Source organism: Panthera tigris, chromosome C2 (assembly GCF_018350195.1).
Source record: "Panthera tigris isolate Pti1 chromosome C2, P.tigris_Pti1_mat1.1, whole genome shotgun sequence".
NCBI lineage: Eukaryota > Metazoa > Chordata > Mammalia > Carnivora > Felidae > Panthera > Panthera tigris.
Window position 1 is genome coordinate 111,468,140 of NC_056668.1, and position 27,248 is coordinate 111,495,387.

The following is a 27,248-nucleotide window of genomic DNA, read 5'->3' on the forward strand; positions in this document are numbered from 1 at the left end:
CTAACGTGTCAGTAACCATTCTTATTCTCAACTTGAATAGGTGTTGGTTTGTATTAGGACCAACATAATTATCATAAACTATAAATAAAAGGATTATATACATTTTACACATGCAGTTCTAGGAATAAGAAAAATTAACTAGCTCAAGGACATACAGTCACTTTTATAACTGATTTTAATCTCCATTCAGATAACACAAATGACATTGCTCTTTGTACCACACCTGTGATAATTTGTATATCACAAATTACAACCCATTAACTGGTGGCCCTATATATTTTATATATATTACATTTATAAATTCTTATCCAGCCAACTAATATACATGTCTTTTATCCTGAGACCTAGACGTAAGTACACTGGTGACACCATCAACGATAAAGCTCCATGGAACCCATTCTCAATATGGTCATGAGTAACTTGAACTCCAACATTTTGAAGTCTTGTGACATACATAAGTCCATCATCCCTTACACAATCATACTGACAGGTAAGAATATAGGTTGATGGCAAATTCTGTAACTGAGAATCACTGGCTAACAAGGGAGATGCTCTGATATCCATAAGTGCTGGCAATGAATAATTATGTCTTCCAAGAACTGGTTTGGTATAAACATGGTTTTTTCTATATTTCTTGGGTAAAAGAGTACTCCAGTTAACAAACTTAAACAGGTGTCTTGATTCCAGAGGCATATGTTGGTTTCTTCTGATTGCTTGGGCAAGTGTTTCATCAGTGGTTAAATATGAGCTAATGAGTTTTATGCCCAAGTCCTTTGTTAGAATTATACCACACTCATGTTCTTGGTGAGATGGCAAACAAGAATCTATTATCTGTAAGACAGGGTAAATTAAAGCTTGAAGCTTGATTTTATGCTTTATTTCAAGATCAATCTGCACCTGAAAAAAACATAATGATGTCCTATAAGCAAAAATTCCAAAACTTCAGGAGGGAGAGATTTAATTTTTAAAACGTAAGCAATCATGAGATAAACAAATCTACATAAATTGATGTGATAATATATTATTTTCACAATATTTATAATGACCTTCAGTGGCATAAAAACTTGTCAAGCTCATTTCAACAGTAAAGTTTTAAAAATGTTGGTTGTGTGTGAAAAAGGGAGAGAGATAGAGACGCCCAGGTATAAAACAAATAAGTCCCAGGGATGTCATGTATAGTGTGGTTACTAGGTTAATAATCCTGTGTTGTATATTTGAATGCTATTAAAATAGTAAATCTCAAATGTTCATATCACAAGAAAAACAATTTGTAGTTATGTGTGGTGATAGATGTTAACTTGACATATTACTATGTTGATCAAGCTGCAATATGTACATCTGTCGATTATGCTGTGTACCTGAAACTAACATGATGTTGTATGTCAATTGTATATTGATTAAAAACAAATTTAAAACAGACAATGTCAGGAAGTGAGGCACTACTGGGCTGTACCCAAGAGCAATTTGAGAGACTGGGAGCAGCAGCCACAGGAATCTCAATCCCAGGTGGTGACAGAAGTAGCAGCAACCTGGCTTTGTAACCACTAATAGTACATACCTTGCTAGATTTGCTTTAGCAATTTGATGCCTTATTGTCAACTGGGTTGGCGCATCAAATGAGTTCATTACATTGGGTAAATGGGAAGAGAGAGAGAGAGAGAGAGAGAGAGAGACATGCATACATACATACATAGAATGAGGTTTTTGTCAAAAATCACCAATGCAAATAATCTAAATAGGATAACCCTGGAGGAAACTGACACTATAAATAAATCTGCAAGAATTATTGACTGCATGAAACCAAAGTGAATGGAAAAAATAAATATAGCTATTGAAATAATATTTTATCATAAATTTGAAAATTAAAATTAAAAATTAGCATTACAATTAAAATATTTTAAAACAGTTTAAAGTTTAAAATAATAGTATTTGGCTGTTAAGCAAGTTCCCAGCAACATACTGTAAATTTTAAGAAACATTATTTAAATGCAGAAGTACAGAGACAGAAAAGAGAAAAAAAGCCAATGGATAGGTAGCTTACCTTCTGAAAGAATGGTGATATTTGGAAAACAAAGGGATGAAATTATTTTTAAAAACCTTGTTGATATTCCATTTGACATACAAGGAGAGAATGTGGAATATGTAACATGGAGCCCTTTTTTCTTTCCAGAGGTGAAGGGAGGTGTCCTGAGGTTCACCTATGACCCTGAGAACCCTAAAGGAGAACCTGAAAATAATTTCCAAAAAGCAAGTGTCTAGGCTAGAGTGTGGCATCTGAGACAATGATATCTGGACAAATGAAAACGCCTGCTGTGACTAGAAGATGTACCTGTAAGTCAACCTCTCACCAGAGTGGCTGGCTGAACTCAAAGGAGGGAATCAACTGAAATCCAAGATGTACCTCAGAAAGGGAAATAGTATCCCACCACCTCTATGATGCTCTCTGAGGGCATTAGAGGCTTCACAAGTTTAGAATGAAAATGAGCCAAGACAATGTTTCCTGACGGAAACTCTCAAATCTCTCCCAAGTGCCCTCATGTAGATAGATGATTTACTGAGCCAAAGTCTACCATCAACATCCCACTGCCAACGTCCCAAGCCTAGACAAGGAAACAAACAGCCCACATCCACAGGGAGAGGGCAAACAGAAACACACCAACCAACACCTTATCTGGCCCTAACTGTCCTTTCTGGAATGTCATATGAAATAAATTGTTTTCCCGCAAATGTGTCACTACTTACTATGTCTACGTCCTTACTATATCATTTGTTGCTTTGCCAGTCAATACCTCTTCCTATCTCTCTGTCATCCTTTGAAGCTCATTTTAAAGTTATCTCTTTGAAAATACTGGAAGGGCACCTGCTGGTCAGATCCACCAAGTTCGGCAATTTTACCCTAGTTTTAGCAACCATGTTATCAGTCTAGTATGAATCTTCTTAGATGTTTTCTATATATTTACATATATTTCTAACCAAAAATGTATGATTATGCATGTAAGTAGCTGATCAAAGTTCACTTCTCTATCTTCAAACTCTTCTAAACTTCCAAAACTCTCTAGCTCTTTCAGGTCAATGATCAATTTCCCTTTACCTTTTAAAAATGTATATAATGGATCTCTCTCCTCGATTTTGAATTCCACAAGCACTGATAATATCTAAGTTGTCATTGTATGTCTTACCAGTTCTAAGATAATAAAAGGCTAAGTATAATATTTTTTAAAAGCAGACAAATAACTAAATCAAAATTGCTGCTCAGTTTCTAATTCTAAGAGGACATTGTGTTCTCTTAGAACCAGAAACCAGAGGACATATGAAGCAATAAGAGACTTATAATGAGTAGGTCCCAACAATAACACTTAATTATTGAATTATCTATAGCATTGTTCTTTCCTTCTAGATCCACATGGACTCAAAGACAAATGGCCAGAGTGCAAGAATGCAAATAAGCATTAATACTGAACCATAAACGTTACTACTGAAAAGCCCTGAATGAACCTTCCTGTAACATAAATGTGAATATCACATTAATGGATACATATTTCTCATTCTGTGAGCAATCCATATGTACCTGGCTGCAAAAAGTGTGTAAGACATTTATCTCAGGATATTATCACTTCAAAAAGAACAAGAATGAAAATACAAAAGCAAAAAAAAAAATTGAGAGAACACATCTTGCTTGTTGTGGTATCCTTGAGGTTTAAACACTGGTAACTGTTCTTAAATTGTCCACTTAAATTTTTATTATTGTTTTCAGTATAACAAAGACCTCTGGGTAACTCAGTAGAAGGTTACAGAATACATTCAAAAAAGCCCATTCTTATTTTTAATCCCTTCCAATAATTAACATTATTTCAATGAGAACACAATGGATGTGATATATTTCAACTTTTCTTTTGTACTTAAATACCATTAATTCTAAACTCATGAAATCTAAAATACAATTCTCCCATATAAACTATTCCCTCTGCTCCTCTTTTATTAAACCATGCAATTTAAATTTCTAACTGGTTTCTCAAGTTACAGGTCATGCCACTGATAGTATTGTTACCATGAGAGTAGTTTATTAACACCATGGTAAAGACTGATCTCCTCAATCTAGAAAGTTGGCAACAAAATTCGAAACCAGTTCATAAAAGGCTTCTGTATCATACTAAAAAGCTTAGAATGACATGTAGGTCAGAAGGACTTTCATTCCTGCGTTAATTTCTTTATTCACAACTAGCCCCCATTAGTTGGGAATGGTGACTGAGGGGTAGCTGATAGGAAAGACAGAGAAAAACCACTCATGACTTTATGCCCTGCCCAGAGAGCCCTATATCAGTTTACTGACTCAACTGCTTTGAAGCCCATGTATTTGCCTGTCATGAATACTTGTGCCTGACATAAAGCCTGCTCCAGACAGTCTGAAGCATTACTGAATCCTCTCCCATTCCCCAAATGCCCCAAGGCCATCTATTAGGGCAATGGTGCTTTCCTAGAGAATGGCCGGTTCTTCTTGCCTAGCGCATACATTACTGTTCCTGCATTGAGTCCCTCGTTATCCACAGCCCAGCTCAAACCAGTCACTGGTTTGCAAAGGTCCTTACCATCTAGCCCCCTGGTTTAGATGTGTATTATTTAAAGTTCTGCACATCCACAGCAACTTATCCTGTGCTTGTCATCCATAGAAAGATAGATGTATGTAAAATATTAGTTATATATGGAGTTCCCACATCACTACTGATAATCCTGTTCATCAAACTTAGCAGATCTACTATTTTTTAATCCGGTGCACCCAGCTTCATAGCAATTGTGATTGCTTCCCTCACTACTCTTCCTTTTCATTGATCACCCCCACCTCGTACCACATCCAACTTCACCAACACACAGATAGCCAGTGAGTATTTGGGTGACTACGAGCCACCATGAAGGAACTCCAACACAAGAGGACTTTTGGCATCACCCTGGAGCACATGTTCCAACTTTTGTAGGAGCTGGAGAACTCCCACATGGAGCCTACTGTAGTCTGAATGTTTATATTCCTCCAAATTCATACGTTGAAAAGCTAATGTCCAAGATGGTGGTATTAGCCCATGGGGTGGTTGGGACTCCTTAACGTCCAACACTTATTTCACCAATTCCCCCACCCACCACCCCTCTGGTATCATCAGTTTGTCCTCTATGGTTAAGAGTCTATTTCTTGGTTTGCTGCTCTCTCTTTTTCCCCATGATCATTTGTTTTGATATTTAAATTCCACATGAGTGAAATCATATATACAATGGAATGTTCCTCAGCCATAGAAAAGAATGAGATCTTGCCATTTGCCACAAAGTGCCTAGAGCTAGAGAGTATTATGCTAAGATAAATACAACAAGCAACAGTATTTTTTAAAATACAAATGTGATTAAAATTTTTCTATGACTTCACGATGCCCTTGGAGAAAAAAAAAATCAAAAGAGGCATGATTTGCCCCTGCCATCCTTTCTAACATCACTATTCACCGTACTTCCACTGATGTAGTATCTATGCACTTAGTTTTTTGTTTTTGTTTTTGTTTTTGTTTTTTTGAACCAGGATTCCAAAAGAGACAAACAGTAACTGCATAAATAGGGAGGGGACAGAATGAATCCGTTCAACTCTTCTCAGCAAGTCGCAAAAACAACTTGATTCCAAGGTGAATAATCAGTTATGGTTCAATTCAGCAGCATGTAGGACCAGTGTCTTTATTTAATCTCTAAATCTTTCCCACAAAGATGTGTTGAGGATAATCTGTAATATCGTGTTGTGTTACACAAGGGGACTGATAAAGAGGCTGCCCTCAGGTAAAACAGGCAGAAGAGAGGCCAAGGTCCAACTCTGGAGTATTCTGAAGGGTGGAGGAAGAAGACAGCAAGAGTACAGGTATGATGGCAGGGTTTGGATACATAAAGATTAAAAAAAAATTATTGTCCCAGATTCCAAAATAGACTCCAGTTGGGATTGTGCACATGCAACAAATAATAGGATAATCACTGGAGTGTAACTGCTTTGAGTAGTATAGAGGAGGTTCGCCTGTAAGGGTTTCTAGTGCTTATGGAATATCCAGGTGGGGAAAACCATTTGGATACATGGGTTTTGAGCTCATGACAGTGGCATTAGTGGGAGGCATAACTTTAAGAGCCTTTAGCAGATCATTCAGAGCTGAAGTCATGAGACCAAGCAGAGAATGGGATAAAAGCCAGAAGGACCAAACGTTGAGTCCTAAGGAAAATCAGACTCAAAGGAGTGTATAGACCAAGAGTTCATCTCCCATAAAGCTGAATGGAAGAGAAGATAAGAACAGGGAGAGTGAGTATTTTAAGACAAAAGTTGGCAAGAGTTTCAAGTGATGAAAAGAAGTTAAAGAACAACAAAAATGCCCTTAGATATAGAAATAATGAGATCCCGGACCTACTTAGCCACAGCAAGTTGAACAAATGGCCAGGGGAGAATACAAAGTGATTAAATGAGGAAGGTATACATTAGGAGTATGTAGAAAAAGAGCTTAAAATGATGAGAGTTGAATATCTGATGTTAGGCTGTAGCAAAACAACTTTCTTACTTACCAAAGTGACCTCCACCTGTAACTCCAGAGTAAGGCAACTTTGTTGTTACTGTGTGTCAGGTAAACAGCTTTCATATGTTGAAAGGTAATAATTTCAAAGCCAGATGAATTTCAGGCTTAACTTGCACTGTTAATAAAGGTCTTTTAGTTTTACAGAACTGAGCAACCTAGCCAATCTTTTATTTAATCTAGCAAACTTACTAAGTCATTTTTTCCCTGAGATGAAGATGTAAATCCCAAGACAAGATGCTTTTCCTAGACACGTCTTCCGCTTGGCCAACACAGGGAGAGAAAGACCTACTGCTAATCGACCCATGAAAGAAGAATGGAAGAATTTCTCTTAGTCTTAATAGAGGGATAATCGGTCCAAGATCTAACAAACGATGACAAAGACCTCCTGAGACTACACAGCGGCTTCAGAAAACCATCTTGATTGTGCTGGCACAGATGGATAGAGGTTTCCAGAGAGCAATGGTGATGCAAGATTGAAATTAACGGAGGACTGGTATTTCTACGTTCAGTGGATTTCATGTAGTCCATGTGACACTGCTATGTTGCAATTACATGGAGATTAATAAACAAATAAATAGTATACCTAGTATACTTAGTATATAAACAAAGAATATAGTATACCTGCTACTGAAAATATCCCAGGTTGAAGGGTGTGTAGTGTCACTTTTTTTTAAGGCATCATCATTAATTAGTCTCTGATTTATATTTACTCTTAAGACTGGTAAAGAAAACATTAAAAATATTTTTAGAGAAGTGTCAAACATATAAGATCATATGTGGCCATAGAAATATGATGTAGAGATGTCACAGAAATATTGTTATAAATCGATCACAAGGCTACATTGACACCTTATGACAAATGATACAAATTAGTAGGAACAATATATTTAGAAAGGTTAACCTATAAACAAATAGAGATATCTTATATTACCACTACCTTTTCAAATTTCCTACATAGAATCACATAGTTTTTAACAACTGAGAAGGGTGGAACTTAATAATTACTTCAGAGTATTGAATCAATTCATATTATTTTCTAAAATTAAGAAGATGTTTATGCCATAAATAAATAAAAATAATGCATAAATTACTCTAAAATATAATTAGATGAGATGGCCAGGAAATTGAATTTAAATGCTATTAAATTTAAAAAAATTGCTCCTTAAAGTAAAGATTAAGGAACTTTGTTGAGAGAAAGTTTTTCGACTATAGTGATTATTCAGATCATTGTAATTGGTAAGCAACATTAGTAATTTTAGGACACATTATGTGATTTTGCCAGAAAATCTCAGAATTGTAGGGAAAAGATACTCATTTCTCTTTCAGTAAGTAGAAGAGAATTGAAAAATAGACAAAGTCCAAAACAGAAAATTACAGAATACAGAAGAATCTATTTAACTTCTTAATCCACGAGAACATCTTTTTACACTATGAATTACATATATATATACACGAGAACATCTTTTTACACTATGAATTATATATATATATATATATATATATATATATATATATATATATTTGGTATCCATTAGGAAGGATATATCTAATATGTCGCCTGAAGTCTTCTCAGAGTACACAAAAATACCGATCTCTAAATGAGGTATTCTTACTGAAACTGAGCTTTTCAGGCTGTAAATCTGTAACATACTATTAAACGCTTTGTTGAAACATGAGACTTTGAAAAAAGGGAGGGGTGGTATAATACTTACAAAGTAAAAGGTGATTTTAATTAGCCAGATAAAGAATAAACCTAGCATGGGGAATAAAACTTTTTGATTAAAATACAACTCATGTAGAAAGTTTAGCTGACCATGAAGAATAAGCAACTTAAAGTATGATCATAAAAAACAGGAGGGGCACCTGGGTGGCTCAGTCCGATGAGCGTCCAACTTTAGCTCAGGTCATGATCTCGTGGTTCATGGGTTTGAGACCCACATCGGGCTCTGTGCTGACAGCTCAGAGCCTGGAGCCTTCTTAGGATTCTGTATCTCCCTCTCTCTGCCCTTTTCCCTCTCTCTGTCCCTCTCCCTCAAGAATAAATAAACATTAAAATGTTTTTAAAAGAATAAACAAGAAATGCTAAAGGAAATCACTTTTTTGTTATACTATGTAACCATGTTGAGTTCTGATACAGTATTTTCAGCTGTAAAACAATTTCTTTGATCAGATATATCAGAAAGTTAATTAGATATTATGTTCTTCTACAAGTAGCCAATTCAAAGAATACGATAATGTCAAATTTTAATTCACTTCAAGACAACAACTTGTACTGTGCTACAAATTGTACTGAGAATCGCATCTGTTTTTGGTAGCTGTGTTAATATTCAGGATTGCCCTGCTGGAAAGGTCTTCACATCTTGATGGATCTTTATGGCTACATGTCATAATCATTTCAAAAGCTTTCTTCATTTACAAAGCCTGGCAAATATTACAAAATGCAAACAGACATTACAGGTGTTAAAGGTGCTTCTTGATCATTATTGGGTAATTATTGGACAGTTTCCAGAATTTCTATATCCATAAAAACAGTTTTCGATAAAATTCAAGATTTGATTGCTGTATGATTTGGTGTAGCGATTCGTATGTAAAACAGGGGACAGTCTCCAATATTCATTCTCTACCACACTTCCCACCCCATCCCAGCAAGATTTTTCAAATAAGTGATGTATTAATTCAAATACATAGCAAATTAGTTTACGTTGGAAGAGGCCTCGGGAATCAACAAGTCTAATGGCTTACAAATTTTTTTTTTGGTAATGAAATTCTGCAGAGCCAAAGGTGAAACTTTGTTAACTACTGCCATTCTGGCTCCACAATAGGGTTTTGTATGTGTATGTGGTGTTACAGATTAGTATACATGCATATGTATATGTACACTTTCATATTATGAATGTGTGTATCTCTCTTTGCAATGTGCATATGTATATATAAAATATAAATATATGTGTCTGTATATAATTTTCTTCTGAGTGGTCTGAGTATTTTATTTTCATTCCTAATTTTTTTTTTAATGAGCAAGATTCTGGGTTTGTGAAGAGGTGGAAATTTGGGAAGAGTGGAACACCTGGAGATGGTTTCAAAGCCCTGTGCACTTGGCCCATACCTTGCCCTATCCATGTCTTCCCTATCCTTTTATAATTACCTGCTAATCTAGGACATTCTCCTTTGGGGGTTGGGCATTGCAACGAGATGGTCTCTTGTGTTGCACTATGAGCAGAATATGCTGGATTTATTAACTACACAGGAAAACAGATTTTGATGGTGTGTGCCATGAAATTGAAGCAGAAAAAGATCAGGTGACCAGAAGGAATGCAGACATTTCCGCCAATCCAATTTATTTATGACTCTATTCCCTACACGTGTGAAATCCAATCCTTATCGTCCTACCTGGATAAAGTGTCCACAGGAAATCAGTCACCATATCAGTCACCAATCAGAGAAATGATTTCACAGTTCATCATGCAGGAGAACTGATACTGGCTGTTACCCCAGCCAATACCAATCTTACAAACTAAGATCATGGAAGATAACTAAATAAGTTGATTCTCAGGGTGCCTGGTTGGCTCGGTCAGTTAAGCGTCAGACCCTTGGTTTGGGCTCAGGTCATGATCTCACATGCTGACAGCACGGAGCCTGCTTGGGATTCTCTCCCTCTCCCTTTGCCCCTCCTCCACTCATGCTGTGTCTGTCAGAAAAGAAAGAAAGAAAGAAAGAAAGAAAGAAAGAAAGAAAGAAAGAAAGAAAGAAAGAAAGAAAGAAAGGAAAAGAAAGAGAAAGAAAAGAAAGAGAGAAAGGAAGGAAGGAAGGAGAAAGAAAGAAAGAAAGAAAGAAAGAAAGAAAGAAAGAGAAAGAAAAGAAAGAGAGAAAGGAAGGAAGGAAGGAAGGAAGGAAGGAAGGAAGGAAGGAGGAAAGGAGAGGAAAGGAAAGGAAAGGAAAGGAGAGGAAAAGGATAGGAAAGGAAAGGAAAGGAAAGGAGAGGAAAAGAAAGGAAAGGAAAGGAAAGGAAAGGAAAGGAAAGGAAAGGAAAGGAAAGGAAAGAATTTGATTCTCAAGGTCTGAAAACTACTGGAGTCATCACCAAACTAGACTTTATAGACGAAGAAACAGATGCCAGAGATGTCCTAGAGAACAAGATGCTGCCTCTTCACAGGGATTATGTGATGGTGGCAAACAGAAGCTGGAAGAATATATATGGGAAGGAGGAAAGGAAATTGTTTCTCTCACATTCAGCTTACAAACATATTGCCAGTCAGATGGGGACCCCATACTTGCAGAAGTTCCTTAATCAGCAACTTACCAACCACATTTGACATAATCTGCCAAACTTCAGGAACAAATTAGAAGGACAGTTGTCCTCCACAGAATGACAGAATGTGAAGTAGGAGCCTACAAACACTTCAAGCCAGAAGAGCCCACCAGGAAGACCAAAGCATTGCTGTAGGTAGGTCAACAATTTGCTGTGGACTTTGAGAAGAGAATCACAGTGTGAGGGGATCAAGTAGTTACCCTGGAATTCTCAAAGGGCTTTAAATCCATTGTATTTTCTATGAAGGCTTTCCTTCTGAGACAGTAAAGATGGGGTTCAGTGAGAAAGAACTGTGAAGAGAAATAACCTATGCAATCAAAAACATACACTGTATCAGGACAGGGTTGTTTACTCAAGATATGGCATTTTGAGCAATAGTCAAGAAACAAATTGCAAACCCTTCCTTAAGGTGTGTGGATCTGGGAAAACAAATATTTATCAACAGTGTCAAAAAGTACACCAAAACAAAAAAAGACTGGCAAACTTCCCCAGACTCTTCAAGTAAATGGAAAGGATGATTGGTGACCACATTTGACAGCAGAAGGGAAGACAAAGTACTAGGTCCTGATATTGATTGACATCCAGTCTCCTACAGCAACACTAGTCATAAAGATTTCATAACTTTGCAAATGTTCAGCAGAGAATCAGTCAGGTTCACAACAAAAATAGATTTGGAAATTAAGTAATTTGAAAGATGCAGCTAACCATCAGCATCAGTGGCATCATGAAAGGAGGCTCTAAAGGATACTGGTTTATATTTACCCCTGAAAGTTTGTCCTGGTACAAAGATGACAAGGCAAAAGCAAAGAAGTATGTATTTCCCTGGGACAACCTAAAAGTCTGGGATGTGGACAAGAGCTTTGTGCCTAGCGAACACATACGTATATTCTTTAATAAAGAACAAAGGGCTGTATACAAAGACTGTTGCTTCCTTGAGCTGGCATGTGATTCACAGGAGGATGTAGGCAGCTGGAAGACATCTCTACTAAGAACTGGGGTTTCTCCTGATGAATCTTTTACTGCAAATAATGAGAATAGCCAAGGAGAAAACTTTTCCATGGACCCACAAGTGGAGAGACAAGCAAATATCACTCATAACCTGATAGATTCCTACATGTCTACCACCCACAAATGTGCCAACATCAAATTCCCAAAATGATAATGCACTTGCTAATCAAAAATGTTAAAGATTTTTATAACTTCAGAGCTCTTCGCACAGCTTGGTTCTTTACAGGACCAAAATACTCTGATGAAGGAATCTGCTGAGCAGCCTCAGCACTGAGATGAGATATACCAAACCCTTAAAAAAGCCCTTGTGATCATTGGTGATATTAACACTGGCACTACCTTCATCCTAGGGATTTCTGTGGATGGCTCCTGGAAACAGCACTCCTGTAGGTCACCACCTCCAAGTCCCACAACCTACAACAGACATTGAGTGCTCCCCTCATATGACCCACATGGCCCACATCTCTCCCAAGGTCTGCCCCTGCCAATCCTCTCCTGCACCCCACTTGGGAGCTACCCCAGTTCCATTCCAGCTGACCCCTTACTTCTTTTTCCCAACAGCAACAGTTCACTTGGAGTACCTCTGCAAGTTTCCTCTCAACCCACAAGAGTCCCTCCCAATGTTCTAAGTCATTCCCCCAAATTTTGAGTGAGGGCAAACCCATGACTCTTTTGAGTGTCTCTTTGAGTCTCTCTTTGCATATGTAACATCAAACTTTGGTGCCGCCAATGATGAAGCTAGTAAGCCTTGATGACTTGGGCTCAGGAAACACAGACAACTAATTGACTTGTGTGACTGGCCTGTGTCTGATTTCCCCACAATCACATGGTGGAAATTACCTAACTTAGTCCCTCTTCAACATCCCTCTATAAGTTTGACTTTTAGGAGCTGAGTGATGAATTCATCTTGTGACTTCTGATTTCAGCTGTGAGCTTTCTATTTTCCTCACCATTCTTCTCCTTTAAAGAACAAATAAATATATTTATGATTAGGTTTTCTGAAAAAAAATTGGAGGAGGAGTTGGGATGCTTCCCAAATGATTGAATGAGGCCAGTATAACTTTATGTCAAAACCTGACAAGGGGTGCCTGGATGGGTCAGTCAGTTGAGTGTCCAACTCTTGATTACAGCTCAGGTAATGATCCTGGGACATGGGATTGAGCCCTGTGTAGGGCTCCACATTCAGTGTGGGGTAAAATTCTCTCTCTCTCTCTCTCTCTCTCTCTCTCTCTCTCTCTCTCTGTCTGTCTCTTGGGGCAACTAAGTGGTTCAGTTGGATAAGAATCCAACTTTATCTCAGGTAATGACCTCATAGTTCATGGGTACGAGCCCCATGCTGGACCCTGCAATGGACTCCACATTGGTATCTGCACTGACAGCTCTGAGCCTAGAGCCTGCTTCAGATTCTCTGTCTCCTTCTCTCTCTGCTCCTCTGCTGCTTACACTCTCTCTCAAATTAAACATTTTTAAAAAAAGGACTCTCTTTCTCTACCCCCACACCTTCTTGCCTGTGCTCACTCATTTGCTCTCTCTCTCTCAAAAAAAAAAAAAAAAAAAACTTTGACAAAGAACTTTTAAAAGATAGACATCAATCCCTCAAATCTTTAATTTCAGCAAAAAGAAACCAGCAAAATATAATAGCTTTAAGTCATCATGACCAGGGAGGCTCATAATTTTACATCTGAAAGTCAACTGACATAATTTACTACATCAAAAGAATAAAGGAGAAAAATCACACTGTAATATCAATAGATCCATTAAAAACATTTAGCAAACTTAATACCTATTTATGCAAACACTATCATCAAATCAGGAATAGTAAAGACTTTCTCAGCCTGACAAAAGCCAACTGTAAAACGCTTTTAGTTAACATCATATTTATTGGTGAAATATTGAATGATTTCCTTCTAAAATTCAGAGAATGACAATTGTATTCAATATAGTCCTGGAAGCCCTAGCTAGTGCACTAATTAATAAAGAAAAGCATAAAGATTAAAAAGGAAGAATTAAAATGGTCTCTAGTGGCAGGAGATAGGACTATGTAGAATATCCTAGGAAACATTAAAAAAAAAAACCCTAGAATTTATAAGTGAAATTTTTAAGGATATGATTGGAAAAGGTCAGTGTAAAACGCAAATGATTTCTGAATACTTTCAAAGAGGCACTTGAAAAATATTATTTTACATGAAAATTTTCCCAAATAATTCAGGAATAAATTTAAGAAAAGATTTGTAAGATTTCTACACTGAAAAAGGAAAATACTGAGGAAAGTGAAGAGGACTTAAATAAAAAATGACATAAACCATGCACTTTAATTGGAAGTACCAGGATTATTAACCTATAGATTCAACACAATACCATACAAAATCCAAATTAGCTTTTTTGTTTTTAGAAATTGACAAGATATCCCAGTATTTTTATGGAAAAGATTTAGAGTATTAGAAACAATTTTGAAGAAAGACCAAAGCTGGAGTCAGAATAGTATCAGGCATAAGAACAGACAAACAGGTCAATGGAACAAAAGAGAGGATTCAGAAATAGTCATATTGATAGTTAAATGATCTTAGACTCCAGTATCACTGTAATCCAATGAGAAAGTATGGTCTTTTCAACAAATGATGCTGAAAGAACTGGTTATGTGTATAGGAAAAAAAATAATTTGTGACCTCTACCTCTCAGAATAAAAATAAATGCAACATACCTGTTGAGTCACAGCTGCTGCCAAATTGCCCCCAGAACTGTCTCCTGAAACACAGATTCGGGTGGGATCCACTCCATATTTTCTAAGAATTTTATCTTGAAGAAAAAATTTGACTGCAGTGAAACTGTCTTCAAACTGAGCAGGAAAATGATGTTGAGGAGCTAGTCTATAGCTTTAAAAAAGAATGATTTATTTAAACAATTTTTTTATAACATACCATTTATGGTTGTATCTTTCCATGTAGTTTTTCAATACCAAATAGATGCAATTTAACACCAGTTTCTATTTTTAATCTGTCAAAAAAATCACACTTGAGTTTTCCACTAACTCCTTAGTATATGGAAAAAAAAAGAAAAGAAAATTCATATAATGGTTTTCAACCTTGTATCTACATTCCACGGATAGCATTGTGTGTGAGGGGTAAGGAGATATTAGGAACTCCCGACAATTGTAAGCATAGTTTTTAGTCCACATGCATTTTAGATTGGAGATACTCTATAGTTTATACCATATTCTCAATGTAACTGGAGGTCCAAACATTAAAAAAAATTATTGAAAGAGCACCATGGATGTTTGAGGACAGCAGATCTGAGAGATTATTATAGGGAAAGTGTTACATTTTTCAAGATCATGTGAATAAAAATCCTACATGCTTGCAATGTATATATCTCACCAAGGATAATGTCAAGGGGTTGATTTTAGATAAAAATTTTGAAATATAAATAACCTTTTAGTATGCTGGGAAGATTGTTTGTTTCTGATGAATTCATTTCTGAGGCAAACTATCACACTATTCTTTTAATGGATACAAATGGATTTTTTCCCCCACTATGTACATGGACCAGTAAACATAAGAGAATGGTTCTATCAGCCTGTTATCTATCAGGGCTAACTTTTTTTCTCATGCTCTTTAGAAAAACAAAATTTGTAAATATCTGTACTTAACATTAAATGTTAGTGTGATGATCCTTAAAATTTTATCATAAACTATCTTTAGAAAATCCTAAACAAAGTATGTTGGTATCTATTACTTTAAATGCAGTATATTTAGACGTTAGGGCAAAGAACACAAATCATAAGGATATGATAAAATATATAAGCCAGAAACAGACATATCACTATATTAAAATAGATTTAAAATGATAAGTTTTAGATTACTTCAAAAGTTATGGAGGTATAAAGGATATATCCTAATGTTATAAATGAGAAGTATCCCTGAAAGTAGGAAGTTCTAGCCACTGCGAGTAATCAAAACAAACAGCATTGGCAATCACTCTTTAGATGACCAAATTGTCACTTTAGTTTTCTCTCTAAACTTTCATAGCTTCCTAGCTAAAAATCAAAACAAAACAACAACAAAAAAAACCCAAATCTATGTCACTATTACAGATTAGAAGTCTGTAAGTATGTTTTTGTTACTATGGACTAGGGAAGAGAGGTACGAAAAAATCCCTCCTGGGGATGTGGGCTTCAGAAATACAGACTGCATAAGTATGAGAAAATATTGAACTGTCCTGACACATTCTGATATTTTCTAGCAAAATCCAGAAGGTAAAATTCACTTTTCCTGAGAATGACTTAAAATTCTTAGCTGATCCCAACCTTTACCTCCTACATTACTCCAAACAAGAATTATTATAAAACATTTTATTACCAACCCAAATATAATCTACCATCCCAAATTTGTAGGATTTATTTATATCTTCTTATCTAGCTATGTTACTTGGGGCTTGAGTTGGGACCTGAGTTTTAAGTGTCTAGAGCAAAAGTGTATCCAAAAATGCTCACTCAGGGATGTTACTCAGAGATTTCCAAAATCACAGAAGAATATGAGATAGTGGACTCTTCAGGAATGGTTTACATTGCAATGGTGATAAATAAATAGAATAATTTTTTTAAATTGATATTTCAGGCATAGCTAACTTGATTTAGAAATCAAACCTCTACCTGGTGAAGGCAGAAATCATAGTAGCCAAAGAAAAACATTCTCTTACTCCAATCCTACAACAACAGCATTGAGTTTGTTTGCAGTCCATCTATTCAGGGAGTCATAAGCACTCTGCTCTGGAATGAAGAAAGAAATGTGAGAGTACTTTTGGTAAAAAAAAACAAAAACAAAAACAAAAACAAAAAACCACAGCAACAGAAATGCTTGTAGCTATGAACTTGGAAAGAAATGTGTTATATAGAAACCTAAATTTCCCACTCCATTTCTATTCAGAGGGACCAGAATCAGCCTGACACAGTCTGGAGGAGTGTCTCCTCTGTCACTGTCTCCAGTGATGAAAAGATGACTTTGCAGATTGGTGTTTTGAGGAAGGGAAAGTAGCCTTGGGCCATTCTATTTTTTCTATTTGCATCCACTGCCTGTACACAATGATTCTCCCAAGAAATTTTTGTGGCTTGTTGCGTTTTACTCTGCTTGCTTTTTCAGGCAGCAAGTTCCATAGGGAGGAACTGCGTGGCTGGTTAGCAGGGCCAGCCACGACAGATGAGTCAATCTAACTCAGTACCTAAATACACTTTCTCCCAAAGCCTTCTTTAGAAATAATGGTTATGTTTTGACTGTTGTTTATTTGAATTTTGTATATAATCTTCAGTTGGTTCAGAATTTGGGGGGAAAGAAAATAATAGATACACTGACTCTGTAAAACCACAGCACTCAATAATACGGTTCCTTGAATCTCCATATTCTTTGCATGTCACATTAGGAAATGGTGTAATAACCTTGGTATTGAAGACAGAGTCTAAAGAAAAGTAACTTAATTTTGAGAGAGCCTCTGGCGAGTGAGAGATTTCCAAAATCACAGAAGAATATGAGATAGTGGACTCCTGAGGAATGGTTTACATTGCAATGGTGACAAATAAAGAGAATTATTTTTTTAATTGATATTTCAGGCATAGCTAACTTGATTTGGTAATCAAACCTCTGCTTGGTGAAGCCAAAGAAAATTATTCTCTTACTCCAATCCCACAACAACAGCATTGATTTTGTTTGCAGTCCATCTATTCAAGGAGTCATAAACCTTCTGCTCTTACATGTTCATTTTAGCACACAAGGCATCCCCTCTCTCCCTAGTACACATGTGTCTCTAACCCCAGGTACCTCCAAACCCAATTTACCAGTAACCTGGCCACATAACTTTGGCAACTCTGTGACATCTGCTACTACTTTATTTACCACAACATCCTAGAAATTCAGAGAAGCTGTTCCAAGATGTCTCCTGCACATTAACAAAACTTCAAATTAAAAACTAATTAAATACTGGGTATGTGAATACCATGAAAACAGAAAAGTAAATCAACTAGCCTTTTAGGTAGATAAATGTTTTCATTCAAGACTGAGTTGATAATATGCAAGAAAAGGCAATGGGTGGATGAACACCAAAATGTACAAGACATAAGAAGTCACTGATACCCACAATGAAAGACCCTCAATGATATATTTCAAACCTGTCTTCAAGTTATCTCCCAATACTTTTTATTTATCATAAAGCAAAAGTCATTTTAAGTTTTTTGTTTCCTATTCTTTATCTCCAGCTGTCCGAAGTCACACCATATTTCTGATAAAACTTGTTGGCTCATGTTTTTCCGTCTTCAATGTCCAATTACTGAATTTATATCACTTGTAGAACTCAGGTAGAAACAGGAAGGTATTAGTATTGAGGATGAAAAATAACAACCACTGTTTTATGTAAATAAATTGACTAGAGAAAGATATTCTTATATTTCTTAGTTCTCAAAACAACTTCAAGTTATAAAGAAGAAAAAATAGGAAGCCTAGGAAACAAAAAAGGAAAAGTGAAATTTATAAATAAATAGTTACATTATCTATGTCCTGATCTGTCAAAAAATAGAAGCTATCTAAGTCCTTTCTAGTTTATAAATATAAGTTCTCACTATCTATAAACAATACACAAATATAAAGCCAAGACACAGAATAAAGACACAACAGGAATTTGGCTGAACAAAATGTTGGAACATGCGTCCTGAATGATAATTTGCACATTTTTTAGGAACTACTGATCACAATCATTGCATTTGTCAATAAAGGGGAAATCAACATGATAATCAGGAGAACTTCCAAATATTTTCCAAAGTGATATTTTCCTATCTGTGAGCATTTGTCTTGTGCTAACTGAAGACCCAGGTAATGTGTATATAGATACTTGGATATTTCATAGACCTTATAAGAACTTTAAGGGTATTAATACATCTCTTTAGAGATGCATCTGGGCGGCTCAGTCAGTTAAGCATTAGATTTTTGATTTCTGCTCATGTCATGATCTCACGGTTGGTGGTATAGAGCTCCATGTTGGGCTCTGTGCTGAGAACATAGAGTCTGCTTGAGATTCTCTCCTCTCCATCTCTGCTGCTCCCCTGCTTACACACTGTCTCTCAAAATAAATAAATTTTAAAAATGCATCTCTTTTGAGACAAATGAGGCCAAATTGGCCTCATTAATTTATCTTTTTATATATCTTAGAATATCTTAAAATGTATTTTATAAAGGAAGCATAATATTCCAACTACAAATGCCTAGTATAAATTAAATTATATGTGAACTCTAATTTACAGAAAACATTAAGGAGATAAAAAAGATATAGAAATACTGGGAAAGCGAGGAGCCAAGATGGCAGACAGCATGGAAGTTTTCTGTGTGTCGTGTGTCCATGAAATACAGCCAGACGAACACTAAATCTGATCTGAGGATTAACACAACAATCTGCACAACTTGAATGACAGAATTCAGCAGGTATGTGGCATGGAGAGGTGAACATGGGGACACAGAAACCACAGAGGGCAGGGAGCTGCTTTTCATGCGGAGAGAGGATGGAGACGGTGGGCGGGGGGGGGAAGAATATGTGAAAAGCACTGCTCCCCAAAAGCAGCTGAAGAGAAAGTGGAAAATTGGAAACAGCCACAGGGACTGAACTAAAAAGGGAGAAAGGAGAAAGGAGAAAGGAGAGGGTTTAAATTCCATTAAGACTGTAAACAGGAGGAGTGCAGAGTCTGAAACTCCACAGCTCGATACTAGCAATGCTCTGGTGGGAAGGGTGAATCCCCAGGAGCAGAGTTGGGTCCAGAAGGTTCTCAGGCCACACGGGGAGAACAGTTCCACTGCTGGAAGGACATTTGCTGGAGGCTGTGAGGCCACCTGGTCCCAGAAGACCTCAGAGAATGGCCCCATTCTCTGGCACTAGAACAAGATCATTTGGGGTGAAGCCTGGTGCCAGATGTCTGTTGTGATTTTCCAAAATCCCTGAAATGCTGCTGCTACACTATCTCACGAACTTTTTCCGGGGCAGGCTGGCACCTGGCCACATTCTCGGGGCACCGGCAGCAGCAGGGTCCAGCAAGTGTTCCTACATGCTGCCAGCACCCAGCCATTGTTCAATAAGACCCTTCACAGAGGGATAGAGACAAAGCCACAGTCCCTCAGAAGGGGGTGCTGGGGAAGGCAGCTGCATCTGAGACAAAACTCGGAAAGGAGGTGCTGCCTGGGGCTTGTTCATGGACAGTGTGAAAGTGGGGAGTGGATGGAAACCGAAGATGAAGGATGGGTGCGCGATTGCTGATCAAGAACAGAGTTCCGATACTAGAGACTGGGTAGCTGGGTGTCACCATTTTCATCACTCCCACATATGCAAATATGCACCTACAAGCGCCACAACAATCCACTCCAGTAGGCTAGCAGTGCCATCTAGTGGAGGATGGAGAATGCCAACTAGCAGAGCTGTGACACTAAGCCCCGCCCAACTGGGTCACCCTCACTCTTCAAGAACACAAGTCTCACCACCTACTTAGTTTATGGTCTGTCAAGTGCTTCATACTTTGACTTATAGGGGAAAACGAAGTAATTTCAGTCGTATTTCAGTCTGTTAGCCAGTCCACCTATCCGATTTTCTTTTTTTTCTCTTTTTCTTTTCTTTTTATTGAATACAGAAAGAGAAAAAAAATCTTTTTATTATCATTTTTTATTAAAAATACTTTTTCTTTAAATTTTTTCTACTATATTTTTTACTTTTTTGTAATTTTTTCCAAACTCTATTTTACTACCGTCATTTCATTTTAGTCTACTTCAGTGTATTCATTTTTTAAAATTTTCAAATGATTTCCTTTTTTTTTTCCCTTTTCTCTAATCTATCAAGCACTTTCAACACCCAGACCAAAACACACCTAGGATCTAGCATGATTTATTCCATTTTGTGTGTGTGTTTGTTTTTAATTTTTTAATTTTAATATTTTTTTAATTTTAATTTTTTTATTTTAATTTTTCTACCTCATTAATTTCTTTTTTCCCATCAAAATGACGAAACAGAGGAATTAACCCCAGAAGAAAGAGCAGAAAGAAACGACAGCCAGGGTCTTAACCAACACAGATACAGGCAAGATGTCTGAACCAGAATTAAGAATCACCATAATAAGAATACGAGCTGGTGTCGAAAATAGATAAGAATCCCTTTCTGCAGAGATAAAAGAAGTAAAAGCTAGTCAATGAAATTAAAAAATGCTAAAACTGAGCTGCAATCTCAAACAGATGCAGCGGTGGCAAGGATGGATTAGGCAGAACAGAGAATCAGCGATATAGAGCACAAACATATGGAGAATAATGAAGCAGAAAAAAAGAGGGAGACTAAGGAAAAAGAGCACGATTTAAGAATTAGAGAAATCAGTGACTCACTAAAAGGAACAACATCAGATTATAGGGGTCCCAGAAGAGGATGAGAGAGAAATAGGGGTAGAAGTGTTATGTGAGCAAATCATAGTGCAAAACTTTCCTAACCTGGGGAAAAACACAGACATCAAAATCCAGGAAGCACAGAGGACCCCCATTAGACTCAACAAAAACTGACCATCAGTAAGGCATATCAGAGTCAAATTCACAAAAGACTCAGGCAAGGGGAGAATCATGAGAGCAGCAAGGTAAAAAAAAAAAAAGTCCCTAAGCTACAAGGGAAGACAGATCAGGTTTGCAGCAGACCTATGCACAGAAACTTGGCAGGCCAGAAAGGAGTGGCAGGATATATTCAGTGTGCTGAATCAGAAAAATATGAAGCCATGAATTCTTTATCCAGCAAGGTTGTCATTCAAAATATAAGGAGAGATAAAAAGTTTCCCAGACAAACAAAAATTAAAGGAGTTTGTGACCACTAAACCAGCCCTGCAAGAAATTTTAAGGGGGTCTCTCTGATGGGAGAAAAGATGAAAAAATAAACAAACGAATAAATAAAGACCAAAAGCAACAAAGACTAGAAAGGACCAGCGAACTCCAACTCTACAAGCAACATACTGGTAATAAGTTCATATCTTACAGTACTCACTCTAAACGTCAATGGACTAAATGCTCCAATCAAAAGACAAAGGGTAACAGAATGGATTAGAAACCAAGATCCATCTATATGCTGTTTACAAGAGATCCACTTGAGACCTAAAGACACCTTCAGATTGAAAATAATGGGATGGAGAAGCATCTATCATGCTAGTGGTCAACAAAAGAAAGCCAGATTAGCCATACTTATATCAGACAATCTAGACTTGAAAATAAACACTGTATTGAGACGTAGAAGGGCATTATATCATAATCAAGGGGTCTATCCACAAGAAGACCTAACAATTGTAAACATTTATGCACCAAATGGGATAGCACCCAAATATATAAATCAACTAATCAGAAACATAAAGGAACTCATCGATAGTAATACCATAATAGTAGGAGACTTCAACACCCCACTCACAGAAATGGACAGACCATCTATTCAAAAAATCAACAAGGAAACAATGGCTTTGAATGACACACTGGACCAGATGGACTTAACAGATATATTCAGAATATTTCATTCTAAAGCAGCAGAATGTACATTCTTCTCCAGTGCACATGAAATGTTCTCCAGAATAGACCACATACTGGGACACAAATCAGCCCTAAGTAAGTACAAAAATATCGAGATCATACTGTGCATATTTTCAGACCACAAAGCTATGAAACTCAAAATCAACTACAAGAAAAAAATTGGAAAGGTCTCAAATACATGGAGACTGAAAAATATCCTACTAAAGAATGAATGGGGGAACCAAGCAGTTAAAGAGGAAATTAAAAAATATATGGAAGTCAATTAAAATGATAACTCCATAACCCAAAACCTCTGGGATGCAGCAAAGGCGGTCATAAGAGCGAAGTATATAGCAATCCAGGCCTTACTAAAGAAGGAAGAAAGATCTCAGATAAACAACCTAACCTTATGCCTTCAGGAGCTGGAAAAAGAACAGCAAATAAAACCCAAAACCAGCAGAAGACAGCAAATAATAAAAATTAGAGCAGAAATTAACGCTATCAAAACCAAAAAAAACCAGATGAAACCAGAAGCTAGTTCTTTGAAAGAATTACCAAATTGATAAATCACTGGCCAGTCTGAACAAAAAGAAAAAGGAAATGACCCAAATAAATAAAATCAAGAATGAAGGACGAGAGATCACAAACCAACACAGCAGAAATAAAAACAATAATAAGAGAATAGTATGAGCAATTTTATGCCAATAAAATGGGTAATCTGGAAGAAATGGACAAATTCCTAGAAACATATACACTACCAAAACTGAAACAGGAAGAAATGGAAAATTTGAACAGAGCCATTACCAGTAAGGAAATCGAATTAGTAATCAAAAATCTGCCAAAAAACAAGAGTCCAGGGCCAGATGGTTTTCCAGGGGAATTCTACCAAACATTTAAGGAAGAGTTAACACCTATTCTCTTGAAGCTGTTACAAAAAATAGAAATGGAAGGAAAACTTCCAAACTCTTTCTATGAAGACAGCATTACCTTGAATCCAAAACCCGACAGAGACCACACTAAAAGGGAGAACTATAGACCAATTCCCCTGATTAACAGTCCTCAAAAAGATTTTAGCCTACCAGATCCAACAATACATTAAAAAAGTTATTCAGCACGACTAAGTTGGATTTATACCTGGGATGCAGGGCTGGTTCTGAAAAACAGTTAACATGATTTATCACACCAATAAAAGAAAGGAAAGAACCATATGATCCTCTCAATAGATGCAGAGAAAGCATTTGACAAAATACACAAAGCTTTCTTGATAAAAACCCTCAAGAAAGTAGGGATGGAAGGAACATACCTCGAGATCATACAAGCCATATATGAACAACCCAACGATAATATCATCCTTAATGGGGAAAAACTGACAGCTTTCCCCCTAAGGTCAGGAACAAGACAGGGATGTCGACTCTCGCCACTGTTATTCAACATAGTATTCGAAGTCTTAGCCTCTGAAATTAGACAACACAAAAAAATAAAAGGCATCCAAATCGGCCAGGAGGAGGTCAAACTTTCACTCTTCTAATATGACATGATACTCTCTATGGAAACCCAAAAGATTCCACCAAAAAACTGCTAGAACTGATTCATGAATTCAGCAAAGTTGCAGGATATAAAATCAACGCACAGAAATTGGTGCGTTGACTGGGTTGCACAGAAATCGGTTGCATTCCTATTCACCAACAATGTAGCAACAGAAAGAGAAATCAAGGACTCGATCCCATTTACAATTGCACGCAAAAAAAATAAAATACCTAGAAATAAATCTAACCAAAGAGGTGAAAAATCTATACACTGAAAACTATAGAAAGCTTATGAAATAAATTGAAGAAGACACAAAAAAATGGAAAAAGATTCCATGCTCCTGGATAGGAAGAACAAATATTGTTAAAATGTCAATACTACCCAAGGCAATCTATATATCCAATGCAACACCAGCATTCTTCAGAGAGCTAGAACAAATAATCCTAAAATTTGTATGAAGCCAGAAAATACCCTGAATAGCCAAAGCAATCTTGAAAAAAGAAACCAAAGCAGGAGGCATCACAATCCCAGACTTCAAGCTGTACTACAAAGCTGTAACCATCAATTAATATATATATATGTAATCATCAAGACAGTATGGTACTGGCACAAGAACAGACACTTAGATCAATGGAGCAGAATAGAGAGCCCACTAATGGACCTACAAACGTATGGCCAACTAATCTTTGACAAAGCAGGAAAGAATATCCAATGGAATAAAAGACAGTCTCTTCAGTAAATGGTGCTGGGAAAACTGGACAGAGACATGCAGATGAATTAACCTGGACCACCTTCTTCCATCATACACAAAAGTAAACTCAAAATGGATGAAAGACCTAAATGTAAGACAGGAAGCCATCAAAATCCTCAAGGTGAAAGCAGGCAAAAACCTCTTTGATCTTGGCCACAGCAACTTCTTACTCAACATGTCTCCGGAGGCAAGGGAAACAAAAGAGAAAATGAACTACTGGGACCTCATGAAAATAAAAACTTCTGCACAGTGAAGGAAACTTTTGGCAAAACTAAAAGGCTACCAATAGAATGTGAGAAGATTTTTACAAACAATATATCAGATAAAGGGTTAGTATCCAAAATCTATAAGGAACTGTTCAAACTCAACACCCAAAAACAAATAATCCAGTGAAGAAATGGGCAAAAGACATGTACAGACACTTTTCAAAAGAAGACATCCAGTTCTGGGGTGCTTGGGTGGCTCAGTCAGTTAAAGCATCCAACTTGGCTCAGGTCAAGATCTCAGAGTCTGTGAGTTCAGGTCCCACATCAGGCTCTGTGCTGACAGCTCAGAGTCTGGAGGCTGCTTCGGATTCTGTGTCTCCTTCTCTCTCTGCCCCTCCCCCATTTGCACTCTGTCTCTCTCTGTCTCTCAAAAATAAACATTAAAAAAATTAAAAAAAAAAAAGACATCCAGATGGTTAACAGACACATGAGAAGATGCTCCACATCACTCATAATCAAGGAAATACAGATCAAAACCACAATGAGATACCACCTCACACCTGTCAGAATGACTAACATTAACAACTCAGGCAACAACAGCTGTTGGCGAGGATGCGAAGAAAAAGGATCTCTTATGCACTGCTGGTGGGAATGCAACCTGGTGCAGCCACTCTGGAAAACAGTATGGAGGTTTCTCAAAAGATTAAAAATAGAACTACCCTACAACCCAGTAATTGCACTGCTAGGTATTTATCCAAGGGATATAGGTGTGCTGTTTTGAATGGATACATGCACCCCAATGTTTATAGCAGTACTATCAACAAGAACCAAAGTATGGAAAGAGCCCAAATGACCGTCGATGAAGGAATGGATAAAGAAGATGTGGTATATATATATATATATATACACACACACACACACACACACACACACACACACACATACATACATACAATGGAGTATTACTTAGCAATCAAAAAGAATGAAGTCTTGCCATTTGCAACAACGTGGATGGAACTGGAAGGTATTATGCTAAGCAAAATTAGTCAGAGAAAGGCAAATATCATACGACTTCACTCATATGAGGACTTTAAGATACAAAACAGATGAACATAAGGGAAGGGAAACAAAAATAATATAAAAATAGGGAGGGGGACAGGGGCACCCGGGTGGCTCAGTTGGTTAAGCATCCAAATTCGGCCAGATCATGATTTCACAGTTTGTGAGTTCGAGTCTCACATCTGTCTCTGTGCTGACAGCTTGGAGCCTGGAGCCTGCCTCAGATTCTGTGTCTCCTTCTCTTTCTGCCCCTCCCCAACATGTGCTCTGTCTCTATCAAAAATAATAAATGTAAAAAAAAATTAAAAAACAGGAAGGGGGACAAAACATAAGAGACTCTTAAATATGGAGAACAAATAGAGGGTTACTAGAGGGGTTGTGGGAGGGGGATGGCCTAAATGGGTAAGGGGCATTAAGGAATCTACTCATGAAATCACTGTTGCACTATATGCTAACTCATTTGAATATAAAGTAAAAAAATGAAATTAAAAATTAAAAAAAAAATACTGTGAAAGCATTTCGACTAAGTTGGCAAGTTAAAATGTAAGAACCTGGAAATCTGAACACTATGCTAATGGATTTAAATTTATTAAGTGATAAAAGTGAAGAGTTTAGACAAAGAAATCATATAATCAGACTTGCATGATAGAAAGATCCAGTATACTAAGTGTAGAAGATGAAATAAGGTTGAGCAGGGAAGAGGCAGAGACATCACAAAAGATTATCTGTAAAAGATGACGAAGTACTAAATTGTGTTAATGAAGTCAAAATGTTCAGAAGTACAATGAATGGGATATGATAATTAGATGTAAGTGCTAAGGAACTATAATTACGTGATCATAAGTGCTATTTACTGAGAGCATTCAATGTTGCTTTAGATCGATAGTGGTTCTTTTGTTTGTTTCTTCTGAGGCCATTCGGACACAAGACAATAAATTATACTCGGTCATGTGGAGCTTGAGATGTCTTTGATTTGTCCAGTTGTAATGTCTAAGTGATAGGTGTATATGTGGAATCAGGACTCAGGAACAGTGTCAGAGAAGCAGATTCAGGACTGGATGTCAGCAGCATGTGGGTATTTCGAGGAGATCAGGGATTGGAAAAGAGAGTATGTACAGTCAAATCCCAAAGATAGGGAGAGAATTCTGGGGGACAAGAATATTCATGAAGAGTAAGTATGGGAAACCTGTTATTTTGTTTGCTTGGTTTGTTTTTAAATGAGAGAGGGAGGGAGATGAGAAAACAATGAATAACAGAGGAAATCTAGGAGATACTTTG

General features: G+C 36.9%; 1 protein-coding gene and 1 pseudogene across 1 annotated transcript in view; one reads left to right on the plus strand and one right to left on the minus strand.

Moving 5' to 3' along the window:
• Window positions 1-213: 213 nt before the first annotated feature.
• AADACL2 (arylacetamide deacetylase like 2) overlaps window positions 214-27,248 on the minus strand; it is a 34,223-nt gene continuing 7,188 nt past the window's right edge. The window contains exons 3-5 of the mRNA XM_007086295.2: window positions 16,588-16,657; window positions 14,594-14,765; window positions 214-897 (exon numbers count right to left, since the gene is read on the minus strand). Of these exons, the coding sequence (XP_007086357.1) occupies window positions 295-897; window positions 14,594-14,765; window positions 16,588-16,657 (845 nt within the window). The 3' untranslated portion in view covers window positions 214-294. The remainder of the gene's footprint in view (window positions 898-14,593; window positions 14,766-16,587; window positions 16,658-27,248) is intronic.
• Window positions 9,888-12,166, plus strand: LOC102956100 (annotated as a pseudogene).